This window comes from Caretta caretta, chromosome 16, assembly GCF_965140235.1.
Source record: "Caretta caretta isolate rCarCar2 chromosome 16, rCarCar1.hap1, whole genome shotgun sequence".
NCBI classification, from domain to species: Eukaryota; Metazoa; Chordata; order Testudines; family Cheloniidae; genus Caretta; species Caretta caretta.
The window spans coordinates 24,014,064-24,028,028 of NC_134221.1; the positions used below are offsets into that span (position 1 = coordinate 24,014,064).

The window sequence follows — 13,965 nt, forward strand, 5'->3', positions numbered from 1 at the left end:
AAAACCTTCGTGCAAATCCTGGGTCCCATCAGCAATTTGCTCATGTGAACAACATCAGGAAGATCTCTGAATATCTGCCCATCTGGAACAGAGAGACTCACCCTGTGCGGGAAAAGGCTTCTGTTAGCTCCCCATTTATTTATCTTTAGTAAGATGGTTATTTGGGTACGTCAGTCATCTGTAAGTGTCTGAAGCATGTAGGCACCAAGGGGAAGGGGGGACATTCAGGGTGCTCTAGTAAAAGGTCACTAGGAGCAATGGGAAGAAAATGAGGAAAGGACAAACATAGGATGAGTTTCTGGCAGTTTCCCAGCAGTGAAATCTGCTAGGTGACTCCCTGGGGAAGTGGGAGCCAGGATATGGCACAACTCTGTTTCATGCTTAGAGCGGTGCTGGTAAAACACTCTGGGTTGCCCAGGTCAAGGGCTCAATCCTTGATCACTTTTGTGAGAATACCCCAGGCTACAAAGATACTCAGTGTGTCCTCAATCACTCCATGGCTTCAGAGCTTACAGACTAGTGTGAACATTGTTAGGAGGGAGAAAGATGCTCTCAGCACCTAACTAGGCAGGGCCGGCTCTAGACTTTTTGCCGCCCCAACCTCTGAGAGTGCAACTGCCCAAGCCAAGAAAAAAAAAGGCCAGAATGCCGCCCCTGGAATTGCGCCGTCCCAAGCACATGCTTGCTTTGCTGGTGCCTAGAGCCGCTCCTGTAACTCAGAGTCAGGACTCCTGGGTTCTGTCCCCTGCTTTCCTGGAGACCTGCTGCTTTGCCTGACAAGTCACACTCCCTATCAGTGTAGTAGGACAAGTACTGTGGGATTGGGAATTCAGTGCTACTTGTAAAGCATTTTGAGATCCTCCTGTTGAAGAGGTAACATGCTCGGCACAGCTTGACATGGTTAGTATATTGCTAAAATACCAGCTCAAACACTGTGTGCGTGAGTTTTGACCTTGGTTCTCAGCAAAGTTCCTGTGGTTAGTAACTGAAATTCTGAGAAAAGAAAATCCACTTCCTAGAATCTAAATTCCTTTCCCAGGCAGTGCTTTTGGAAGAAAAAACAGGCTTTTGGAATGATGTGTTGTACATCTCACCTGAAGCCAGGTAGAGATCCATCCCTTAACACCTCCAGATTCAGAGCTGGATCTAGCCAGAAGGGGAAAACTCAAGTTAGCTTCAGTTGCAGGTTACAGAATATTTGAGGCTGTAATGCTCTCTAGTGTCTTCTCCTTAAACTGCAGTTAATTAGGCTCCTGATGCAATTCTCTACAGAGCTATTTGGAGGACCAGGAGATTTACTACATGGTCACTCACAGCCCATCACAGAAGGAAGGATCTGAGGATGGATGGAGATCCCAGGAGGATATCAGGGGAAGAAAACCCAAAATACCTAGAATGAACTGCCCGTGTCTCTCTGTCAGCTGTACCATTTCAAATCCCTTTAACTTCCAAGATCACTACCTAACCAGACACTATCTTCCTATGGCCCTCCCTAGCGGACAGCTTTGCTGCATACTTATTTGTCTGAAAAGCAACAGAATAACAGCCCTGCATTCCCATGCAGTATGATCTTACCAAAGCACTACATACTAACAAACCCAGCTGCCTACTGACTGGCCTTTTAAGAGATAATGGCTCCAGCCCCACCTGTGACTCGTTCAGGCCTCCTCCCAGGTGAGGAAAATTGGCATAGCCACATGACAGAGGGGTCATGTTGTTAAACCAATCCAAACATGGAGATAAAAGAGAAGGAGGCCCCCCCAAAAGGGGGAAGAGAACAGAGTGGAAAGGGATGGGTGCAGTGCTATCATATTGGTCCTAGCTGTACAGAGAGTCGAGGAGGAGGAGGTGGTCACATCTTTTATTTGACCAGCTTTGGTGGGTGAGAGGCACTTTTGAGCTTACACTGAGCAGTTCTTTGGGTTGAAAGGGGACAACCTGGAGAAGCTGAGTGAGGGTTGCAGCTGACCTGAATTTTAAGCAGAGACCCCCCAAGGAGGGCTGTGGGGCTCCTGGCCTAAGGGGTAGAAGCCCCTGGGAATTCTTTTCCATAGACTCTAGAAAGAGGGCTATAGGATCCCTGAACCCCTGTGAACAGGGAGCTGGACTTGAGAGGCAAAGGAGAAAATTGATTTGCTGTAACATGAATAAATTATACCCCATAAAAGTACAGGGAAGGGGGAAGCTTGGTTTAAAGTGCTCTGGCCCGGAGGTGAATTTTTTCCCAGGCCCTGAGAAAACTGGGGGCAGGGTGCCTGCAGGGCGATGAGGGGGTGCCCAGAGATGGCTCCCTGCTGCAGCCAGCATTAGCCTCATCCTACACATAGGGAAGTTGAGGAGCAGTGAGGCAAAATTACCTGCCCACAGCTACACACTAAGTCCCTGGTGAAGCCAGTCTCCTGGTGCTGTACTTAATCCACCAAACCATGCACCTTCAAACCAGGGATCTGAGTGCTTTACAAGCAGTAGGTGTAATGGGAATTCTGCCATCAACTTCAGCAGGGCCAGACTTTCATCCATTCGCTACTGCAAAGGATTAATGTGATCGAACTGATTCACTCTCAGACGTATGGAGGTTCTGAATATGTACGTTCACCCGATCCTGGAAACAGCTGTTAGAACTGCTCCAAGAATGAAGACCTATTTATGTTTTGTGCAGACTAATGTGCAACCAGGAGTTGTCTGTATGACATTCTCTAACTGGTAGCTTTCCCTGGGAATCAAAACCCTGAAGGTGTTTTTCTAAAATGAAAGGGGAAGGCAACCTGGAGTTGCTAATCTACCAGCCAGTTTGTAGAGGAATGCAAACTCGCTCCCCTGTAACTACGGAGACAGCCAGGCTGCCTCTGTACACAGCAACAAGAACCATTTCCAAACATGAGCTGCCCCAGATCAGCTCTGGGCCTCCTGAAAGAGGCTACTGCGTATGCTGAGAAACAGCAGCGAGCCCCACCCCAACACAGGGAGCAGGCTGTGGGGACAGCAAAGACTGACAGCTGAGCAAAATTGGCTCTCCCACCAAACCAGCCAGCCCTGCCAGCCCAGGCTAAGATGTGGGGGAATCTCTCAGAATGTTTTGCAGTGATGGATGTAGGTTGGGGAGTGTGGGAAGCAAAGCATTCAAAGAAGGGGGAAAGTTCTTCTAGGGAGATGGGAAGAGGGCTTCTCCCTTCAAACCTGTTTTGAAAACACTTTCAAAGGCAAAGACAAAATGTGAGGATGTTCTTTAGCGTTCCCTCTGAGCCAGGAACGAATGCCAGCCCTGCTAGGGATGGCTTAGCAGAGCCAAGAAAGGGGGGAGTGTTGCAGCAGACAGGCAGGGGAATCCTTCCATCCATGTGAACATACACGTTTGTCAGGACAGAGATCTGGAAAGCAAAGCCCTAGGGCAGCTGGAGTGGTCTTCCTGATAACACCATCCTGGCCACTATGGATGTAGAAGCCCTCTACACCAACATTCCACACAAAGATGGACTACAAGCCGTCAAGAACACTATCCCCGATAATGTCACGGCTAACCTGGTGGCTGGACTTTGTGCTTACCCATAACTATTTTACATTTGGGGACAATGTATACCTTCAGATCAGCGGCACTGCTATGGGTACCCTGCATGGCCCCACAGTATGCCAACATTTTTATGGCTGATTTAGAACAACACTTCCTCAGCTCTCGTCCCCTAATGCCCCTACTCTACTTGTGCTATATTGATGACATCGTCATCATCTGGACCCATGGAAAAGAAGCCCTTGAGGAATTCCACCATGATTTCAACAACTTCCATCCCACCATCAACCTCAGCCTGGTCCAGTCCACACAAGAGATCCACTTCCTGGACACTACAGTGCTAATAAACAATGGTCACATAAACACCACCCTATACCGGAAACCTACTGACCGCTATTCCTACCTACATGCCTCCAGCTTTCACCCTGACCACACCACACGATCCATCGTCGACAGCCAAGCTCTGCAATACAACCGCATTTGCTCCAACCCCTCAGACAGAGACAAACACCTACAAGATCTCTGTCAAGCTTTCTTACAACTACAATACCCACCTGCGGAAGTGAAGAAACAGATTGATAGAGCCAGAAGAGTTCCCAGAAGTCACCTACTACAGGACAGGCCTAACAAAGAAAATAACAGAACACCACTAGCTGTCACCTTCAGCCCCCAACTAAAACCCCTCCAACGCATTATTAAGGATCTACAACCTATCCTAAAGGATGACCCAACACTCTCACAAATTTTGGGAGACAGGCCAGTCCTTGCCTACAGACAGCCCCGCAACCTGAAGCAAATACTCACCAACAACCACATACCACACAACAGAACCACTAACCCAGAAACTTATCCTTGCAACAAAGCCCGTTGCCAACTGTGCCCACATATCTATTCAGGGGACACCATCACAGGGCCTAATAACATCAGCCACACTATCAGAGGCTCGTTCACCTGCACATCCACCAATGTGATATATGCCATCATGTGCCAGCAATGCCCCTCTGCCATTTACATTGGTCAAACTGGACAGTCTCTACGTAAAAGAATAAATGGACACAAATCTGATGTCAAGAATTATAACATTCATAAACCAGTCGGAGAACACTTCAATCTCTCTGGTCACGCAATCACAGAGATGAAGGTCGCTATCTTAAAGCAAAAAAACTTCAAATCCAGACTCCAGCGAGAAACTGCTGAATTGGAATTCATTTGCAAATTGGATACTATTAATTTAGGCTTAAATAGAGACTGGGAGTGGCTAAGTTATTATGCAAGGTAGCCTATTTCCCCTTGTTTTTTCCTACCCCCCGACGTTCTGGTTAAACTTGGATTTAAACTTAGAGAGTGGATTTAAACTTGGAGATTGGTCAGTTTGGATGAGCTATTGCCAGCAGGAGAGTGAGTTTGTGTATGTGTGTGTGTCCCCGGGGAAAAAGGGGGGGGGGGGAGTGAGAGCCTGGATTTGTGCTGGACATGGCCCACCTTGATTACCATGCACATTGTAGGGAGAGTGGTCACTTTGGATGAGCTATTACACAAACTCACTCTCCTGCTGGTATGTATGGGGGTGGGGGGGTGAGAAAGCCTGGATTTGTGCTGGAAATGGCCCACCTTGATTATCATGCACATTGTGAAGAGAGTGGTCACTTTGGATGAGCTATTACCAGCAGGAGAGCGAGTTTGTGTGTGTGGTTTTTGGAGGGGGGTGAGGGAACCTGGATTTGTGCAGGAAATGGCCCACCTTGATTATCATGCACATTGTGAAGAGAGTTGTCACTTTGGATGGGCTATTACCAGCAGGAGAGTGAGTTTGTGTGTGGGGGGGTGGAGGGTGAGAAAACCTGGATTTGTGCTGGAAATGGCCCAACTTGATGATCACTTTAGATAAGCTATTACCAGCAGGACAGTGGGGCGGGAGGAGGTATTGTTTCATGATCTCTGTGTGTATATAATGTCTGCTGCAGTTTCCACAGTATGCATCCGATGAAGTGAGCTGTAGCTCACGAAAGCTCATGCTCAAATAAATTGGTTAGTCTCTAAGGTGCCACAAGTACTCCTTTTCTTTTTGCGAATACAGACTAACACGGCTGTTACTCTGAAACATTTCACACTCTGTTACCCACTTGGTATTTTCCGGGTCACTGCAAGGGTGGAGACTGTATGCTTCAGCCTTGATTCCAAGCAGGTTCTGTCAGGGCCTGGGACCACATGGCTATCCTGTGGGACACTCAGGTGAAGCAGGCACTCCTGCTGACTCTTGCATGTTTAAAACACCCAAAAGCCAGGGAAGATGTTTCATTTTTTGCAGATGGTGTTAAAGTAGTGGTGAGTACTTTTTCCTGTGCCCAAGGAAGGAAACAGCATCTTCCTGCCCCTTCAATTCAGAGCATTAATATTGTTTCTTCTGCTAATTTAAATGGCTGCTTAATGCACTGAAAGCTAATGTAAGTCCCCTGCACAGCAACAAAATCCCCTCACAGTATAAGGTTGGACTAGAAGACCCACTAGAGGCCCTGCTGAACATCCTCTGATCTGTTCTGATGTCAGTTTCCCAGAGGCATAAGGAACATCTTTGAAAGTGTAGCATGAGGTGCTATTTAACTCCTTGTAAAGCTGCAGGAATTTGCGAGGACCAGAAAACCCCCAGGGGAGGGGAAGCTAGCCTACTGCTGTTCACTTTTTTTCCCTCCAGTTAGGCCCGAGGCTCTTCGCGGGGCATGATATCCAAAGTTGTGACTTTTCGCTGAATGCTCAGTATCTGGTAACTAGACCTCAATTTCCTGTCATCATCTTCTAGCTACTGATATGTGAATGATATGCTAGTGATTTATAACATGATGAGACTCTTCAAATAGAAGATTCTATCCAGGTAGGCCTTTATGCTGTGCTCATTGCTAGAGGATCTGACAACCTTCATGTCCAAGCCATTTTGCCAAAAGTGCACCATTCTGAGGCTTGCACTGCATTCAGAAATGTTTAGATTTTCATTTGCAATACCAGCATGAACTTGTGATATTTTCTTTTATTGATAGGCAATTGGTTCCAGGGATTATACAATTAGTCTGGAATTTGCCTACACACATCAAGACAAACCCCTAGTAGGGCATCAGGGCAACATTCCTGGTACAGCAAAGCAAACACAGGTAATGCTGGTAAGAGCTACTAGACTCCTCTCTAGATTACTTTGCTGTTATGGTTTATCATTAACATTTTATTGTGCACATGCAGGATGCTTTATAAAACAAGTACCCTGGCCCAGGCACAGTACAATAAGGCAAAATGAACCCCACCCCCCCATCTCCCTGCTCAGATATGAGATTAGCAGCTATTATGGCAGGTCTCCTTCCCATATTAAACAATAGAGCAGCTGGATCCACCTAACAGGGTGATACCATAATGCAGTGCTGGGGGACAGTGTAGTAACTTTGGCATGGATTTTAGCACACCCTAGACAAGCCTTTACCCTCGTTAAAATTTATTTCGGCCTATGAATCCTTCAGAACTAGTGAGAGCAGCATGCATTAAGGAGAATCTTCTCCCTGAATTCAGTAGGAGGTGGATCAGCCCTTATGACAGAGTGGGAGTAGCATAAGGCTGACCCACCGCTCTGTAAACTTCCCCCATGGGCTAAACTGGGACTTAGTTGATTAAGGACTGGGTGCTTAGCCAGTTAACAAGGGAATTCAGCTTTTATCATCTGGAGAGGGTTAAGCAGCATACGGAAAGGGAGAGGAAAAGGATGGCTAAAGAAGCCCAAGATCTCAGAGGTGAGATCTCATAAACATTAAGGTCAGAAGGGACCATTATGATCATCTAGTCTGACCTCCTGCACAATGCAGGCCACAGAATCTCACCCACCACTCCTGCAATGAACCTCTCACTTCTCTCTGAGCTATTGAAGTCCTCGAATCATGGTTTAAAGACTTCAAGGTGCAGAGATTCCTCCAGCAAGTGACCCATGCCCCATGCTGCAGAGGAAGACAAAAAAAACCCCAGGGCCTCTTCCAATCTGCCCTGGGGGAAAATTCCTTCCCGACCCCAGGAGAAGATCAGCTGAACCCTGAGCATGTGGGCAAGACTCACCAGCCAGATACCCAGGAAAGAATTCTCTGTAGTAACTCAGATCCCCCCCATCTAACATTGGTCCTATTTACCATGAATAGTTAAAAGATCAATTAATTGCCAAAATCATGTTATCCCATCATACCATCTCCTCCATAAACTTATCTAGTTTAATCCTGAAGCCAGATAGGTCTTTTGCCCCCACTGTTCCAGAACTTCACTCCTCTGATGGTTAGAAACCTTCGTCTAATTTCAAGTCTAAACTTCCTGATGGCCAGTTTATATCCATTTGTTCTTGTATCCACATTGGTACTGAGCTTACGTAATTCCTCTCCCTCTCTGGTATTTATCCCTCTGATATATTTAGAGAGAGCAATCATGTCTCCCCTCAACCTTCTTTTGGTTAGGCTAAACAAGCCAAACTCCTTAAGTCCCCTTTCATAAGACATGTTTTCCATTCCTCGGATCATCCTAGTAGCCCTTCTCTGTACCTGTTCCAGTTAGAATTCATCCTTCTTAAACATGGGAGACGAGAACTGCAGACAGTATTCCAGATGAGATCTCACCGGTGCCTTGTAGAACGGTACTAACTCCTCCTTATCTCTACTGGAAATACCTCACCTGATGCATCCCAAGGCCGCATTAGCTTTTTTCACGGCCATATCACATTGGCGGCTCATAGTCATCCTGTGGTCAACCAATACTCCAAGGTCTTTCTCCTCCTCCGTTACTTCTAATTGATGCTTCCCCAGCTTATAACTAAAATTCCTGTTATTAATCCCTACATGCATGACCTTACACTTCTCACTATTAAATTTCATCTGATTACTCCAGTTTACAAGGTCATCTAGATCCTCCTCTATGATATCCCGGGCCTTCTCTGAATTGGCAATACCTCCCAGCTTCGTGTCATCCTCAAACTTTATTAGCACACTCCCGCTTTTTGTACCGAGCTCAGAAATAAAAAGTTTAAATAAGACTGGTCCCAAAACTGATCCCTGAGGAACTCCACTGGTAACCTCCCTCCAGCCTGACAGGTCACCTTTCAGTGGGATCCGCTGTAGTCTCCCTGTTAACCAATTCCTTATCCACCTTTCAATTTTCATATTGATTCCCCCATCTTTTCCAATTTAACTAATAATTCCCCATGTGGCACTGTATCAAATGCCTTACTGAAATCTAGGTAATTTAGATCCACTGCGTTTCCTTTGTCTAAAAAATCTGTTACTGTCTCAAAGAAGGAGTTTGGCACGATCTACCTTTTTTAAAACCATGTTGTATTTTGTCCCATTTACCACTGACCTCAATGTCCTTAACTACTTTCTCCTTCAAATTCTTTTCCAAGACCTTGCATACTACAGATGTAACTACAGCCCTGTTAGTTTGACCCGGATCACCTTTTTTCCTTTCTTAAAAATAGGAACTATGTTAACAATTCTCCAGTTATATGGTACAACCCCTGAGTTTACAGATTCATTAAAAATTCTTGCTAATGGGCTTGCAATTGTGTGTGCCAATTGTTGGATGAAGATTATCCGGGCCCCCTGATTTAGTTTCATTAAGCTGTTTGAGTTTTGCTTCTACTTCGGATATGGTAATATCTACCTCCATAGCCTCATTCCCATCCATCATGCTACCATTATCCCTAAGATCCTCATTAAAGACTGAGGCAAAGTATTTGTTTAGATATTGGGCCATGCCTAGATTATCCTTAACCTCCACTCCATCCTCAGTGTTTAGTGGTCCCTCTTCTTTCTTTGTTTTCTTCTTATTTATATGGCTATAGAACCTTTTACTATTGGTTTGAATTCCCTTTGCAAGGTCCAACTCTACTTGACTTTTAGCCTGTCTCACTTTATCCCTACATGTTCTGACCTCAATAAGGTAGCTTTCCTTGCTGATCCCTCCCTTCTTCCACTCCCTGTATGCTGTCTGCTTTTTCTTAATCACCTCTCCGAGATGCTTGCTCATCCAGCTTGGTCTACGACTCCTGCCTATGAATTTTTTCCCCTTTCTTGGGATGCAGGCTTCCGACAGCTTCTGCAGCTTTGATTTAAAGTAATCCCAGGCCTCCTCTGCCTTTAGATCCATAAATTCTTCAGTCCAATCCACTTCCCTAACTAATTTCCTTAATTTTTGAAAGTCAGCCCTTTTGAAATCAAAAACCCTAGTCGCAGATTTCTTTTTGTTTATCCTTCCGTTCAGTTTGAACTGAATTAGCTCATGATCACTTGAATCAAGGTTGTCCCCTACAACCATTTCTTCTATGAGGTCCTCACTACTCACCAAAACCAAATCTAAAATGGCATTCCCTCTTGTCGGTTCAGCAACTACTTGATTCAGCTATTGCATCTAGGAAAATCTGAGCCCTATTGTTATTACTAGCACTTGTCCTCCAGCCTATATCCGGGAAGTTAAAGTCTCTCATGATCATGCAGTTTCCATTAGTATTTACTTCATTAAAAACATTAAAGAGGCCTCTATCCATATCCAAATTAGATCCCGGAGGTCTATAGCAACCCCAAGCACTATCACAGGAAAGGCTCTAGTAGTTTTCTTCCCCAACGTGATTTCTGCCCAGATGGACTCGGTCTTATCCATTCCATCGCTTCTTATTTCTTTACGTTCTACCACCTCATTGATATACAATGCTACTCCCCAACCTTTACAGTTGTCTTTCCTAAACGGCACATACCCTTCAATACCTGTAGTTCAGTCATGACTACTATTCAGAAGGAGGCCAATCCTCTGAAATCAAGATTAAGATTGCAATGAGCTTTCAAGCCACACTTGAACACCTGTTGAAAGTGAGGTGAATCTCCACATAATAGCCTAAGCATTACTATCAATGCTAGTAATTTTTAAGCATGAATTGTATACCAGATGGTTTAGAATGACATAACACCATCAATGGCTGTATAGACATTTTTACTGGATATACTGGGGTTCATCTGAGCAACAACAGTCAGGAGTTCCAGCTGTAGAGTCACTGCTCAAAAAGAGGCAGAGAGAAGGAACCTCACTATGCTAATTTACCTGTACAGTGATCAGATCCTGCAGTGACTGACACTCGAGAAAAGCTTAAAATAGAAAAAGCTTCTCGAACAAGTAGACACACACTAATTCACTTTGAGAAGTCAGAAGTTAAATACTTCTGCCCCAAAACTTAAAAGCTTAGTGGATTCAGATATTTGCAAAGACTCATGTTTGCCTAAAACATTAGCATGTTCTTTAAAGAGGACACTACAGAAAACTAAACAGTTTTATAATGCAAATGGTGACAGAAATTAACTTTAGCATCTTCCAAGCTACACTAGCATAAGGCTCCCATGATCTCTAACAGAATCATTTCTCTCCATAAAGTGTTATCGTGAGTTCTGAACCAAATCCATACTATGAAACAAGTATCTAGGCCTGTCAGTTTCCAAACAACTTGATGTTTAATGAGAAAAACTAGCCAATATAAATTGACAGATCCATAGTATGCAAAGGGTTATGCCTTAACAGCAAACTTCCGGACAGGGTACAGGCGCTCTTTTCGCTGCTGTTTTTTGGTCTTCAAACTTTCTTCGTACTTATTTAATCTGCGGCGCATGGCACGAGTCTTCTTCGGCCGTAGGTCAAGAGGCTTGTACTTTTTGCCCTATTTGCAGAAAAATAATAAATGAACTTCAAAAGCAGTTGTGTTTTTTTTAAGCAGACTTTACTGAGCAGTGTGGATGCAGTGGCAAGGGTAATCTGCAAAGGATCTGGGTGTGTACAAGTACATAAAGCTGTCCTGCCTGTTGCTCCTGCTTTCCGAGCAGTACCTAAAATTTCCCTATGCTGTTCATGTGTAGGACATATACTTTGTCCACTAGGAAATGGCTTTACGCTACTCAACACCTGTGAGGGTACCAACCATCAGTCACTACCAGCCATTTTACCAGACAGGACTGCAGCCTAAAGTTGGGTGATTCCTGATTTTATTAATCCCAGGAGTCTGCCAGGACCTCTGGAAGTATTCACTTGGTCACCTGCTCTAGATAATCCTGCTGTACAGCAAAGAATGTGGCCCATGAGAAATAACACCCTGCCTGAGGGGAAAAAGCATTCCAATGTTCTCACTGACTTGATCCCTCAAGACTGCCAATCTTTACGAATGTATTTTCCAACAAAGCACTTACACCTGTGCCTACTGGAAAGCACACAAAGCCAGATAACTGAGTTACATGCTGTCCAGTAGAAGAATCCTTTAGCAAGAACAGATTCACACTGCATCTACTCAATTTAGAGCAGTGCTGGGTGTTAGTCTTGCAATAAACAGTATTTTGAGAAGGGACCATTATAACAAGAGATTAATGTTACACTTTTCCCAAGATCTCATTTGAAGAATTATTCTTGCAGCTAGTTGGGTCTCTTGCCTCACAACTCTATCCACGTATCTGAAAATGGCCAGAAAGGAATGTAGGGTAGGGCCTAACGAAGTACAAAGTTCAGACTTACTTTGTAAAATTTCCTCAGGTTCTCTTTCTGGGTCTGGTTGATGACAGTCAGCACTCTGGCAATGGATTTGCGGACAACCCGGCTGCAGAGAGTAAAGAAACGGGTCTCAAAACACAGGCTTAAAACTAGCAAGTACTTTGCAAAATATGTAAGAGGAACTATAGAATCTGGATAATGGAGGCACTACTTGAGAATTATTTCTTACTATATTCAAGGCACAGTAATTATTTTACTCTTTTTTAACAATTAGAATCTTACTACCCTGGAGCTTCCCCTCTACCCAAACACTTAACTCCCCTTCTCCTGTCTAGTCCACATTTGTTTCCTCCTCTTCAATGCTACCTACTCTCAGGACAAGGATGGTATTGCTACATCATATATCTCAAATGTGCCACATCACCGAGAAGCAGCCTGTTAGGTGAAGAAACTGCTACAGCAATATCAGTTGAAAGAAGTAATGCTCCCTTCGCCCTGCAACAGGCTAGCGTGTGCCCACACAGCATAGCCTATGGCTAGGGTTGGATGAGGGCTGAAGCACCTGTAGCCTAATGTAACCCTGGGCCAGGGGCCCTGGAGATTCCCCACCTTGAAGCACAGCACTGTGAGATCCGATAGGCGCAATGCAGTTACAGGACTGCAGCTTCACAGCCCCCACTGCCCCCCAGAGGCTCACGGCCAGGCCCCTAAGCGGGAGGCAGAGCTCGGACTTACATCTTGGACAGCTTGGAGGCGGCTCCGCCCGTCACCTTGGCCACCCGCAGCTGGGACAGCTCCACCTTTAGGTCATCCAGTTGCTTCAGCAGCTCCTCCTTCTTCTTCCCTCGCAGGTCACGGGCCTTGATCTTAGCCTGCCAAGGAGAGCGAGAGCGCCCCGCTCAGACCCCGGCCGGACCGCCTCCCAGAGCTCCCCCCGGGCCCAGCCGGCTGCCCCCTCAAAGCCAGGCCCGGGCCCGTCCCCCGCACCTTTCCCCGGGCCCAGCCGGCTGCCCCCTCAAAGCCAGGCCCGGGCCCGGGCCCGTCCCCGGCACCTTTCCCCGGGCCCAGCCGGCTGCCCCCTCAAAGCCAGGCCCGGGCCCGTCCCCGGCACCTTTCCCCGGGCCCAGCCGGCTGCCCCCTCAAAGCCAGGCCCGGGCCCGTCCCCGGCACCTTTCCCCGGGCCCAGCCGGCTGCCCCCTCAAAGCCAGGCCCGGGCCCGTCCCCCGCACCTTTCCCCGGGCCCAGCCGGCTGCCCCCTCAAAGCCGGTCCCGCCTCCCCCGAGGCCCAGTCCAGCCCGCCCCTCTCCCGCGCTTACCGCCCCTCAGAGCCCGGACCCAGCGGGGACCCGAGGACCCGGCGCGGCCTAGCCCCGGCGTCGGCCCCGCGGAGTCTCGGCGCCCCCGTTCCCGGCCCGCGCGAGGGAACAGCGGTGCTTCGGGGGGAGCGGCCGGGCCGCCGGGGCCGCCTCTCCCCGCGGATGGCTCCGGATTAGAGCTGCGAGGGGCCCCGGCCACAGAATCCACTCACCATGTCGCCAGCGGCTCGAGCGAAAGGACGGAAGCCGAACGAGGCCAGATGTTAGAACGCGAAAGAGCCTGGCTGGGCGGGATCAACCAATCCGGTCTCACAGTGCAGGGGTGATGGGAGGAGCCGGCTCACCGCAACTCGCCCCCCGCAGACTCGCAGCGCAATGGTACAGCCCGCCCACAGAGAGCCCCGCCTCCCCGACTGAGAGGGGCGGGGCCAGGTGTCCTGGGGCTGCTGGCTCTGGGGGTCCAGAGTCGGTTGAACTTGCTGCTCTGTGCACTGGTGCTAATGTATAGCAATTGCTGCCCTTCTGATAAAATCAACCCCTACAATAACGACAGTAACTATTGCAAGTAATCAGTGATAAGCTGCCAAAATCTTAACGGGTTCCCTCCTCACCCCACGAGGG

At 47.2% G+C, this 13,965-nt stretch overlaps 1 protein-coding gene across 1 annotated transcript; it reads right to left on the minus strand.

Annotated features, from left to right (window-relative positions):
- Positions 1-10,988: 10,988 nt before the first annotated feature.
- RPL35 (ribosomal protein L35) lies at positions 10,989-13,711 on the minus strand. Its single transcript, XM_048823053.2, has 4 exons — positions 13,557-13,711; positions 12,764-12,900; positions 12,053-12,134; positions 10,989-11,210 (listed from the first exon to the last, which is right to left on the minus strand). Exons 1-4 carry the CDS (start codon positions 13,557-13,559, stop codon positions 11,061-11,063), a joined length of 372 nt encoding a protein of 123 aa, XP_048679010.1. The 5' UTR covers positions 13,560-13,711; the 3' UTR covers positions 10,989-11,060.
- Positions 13,712-13,965: the final 254 nt, after the last annotated feature.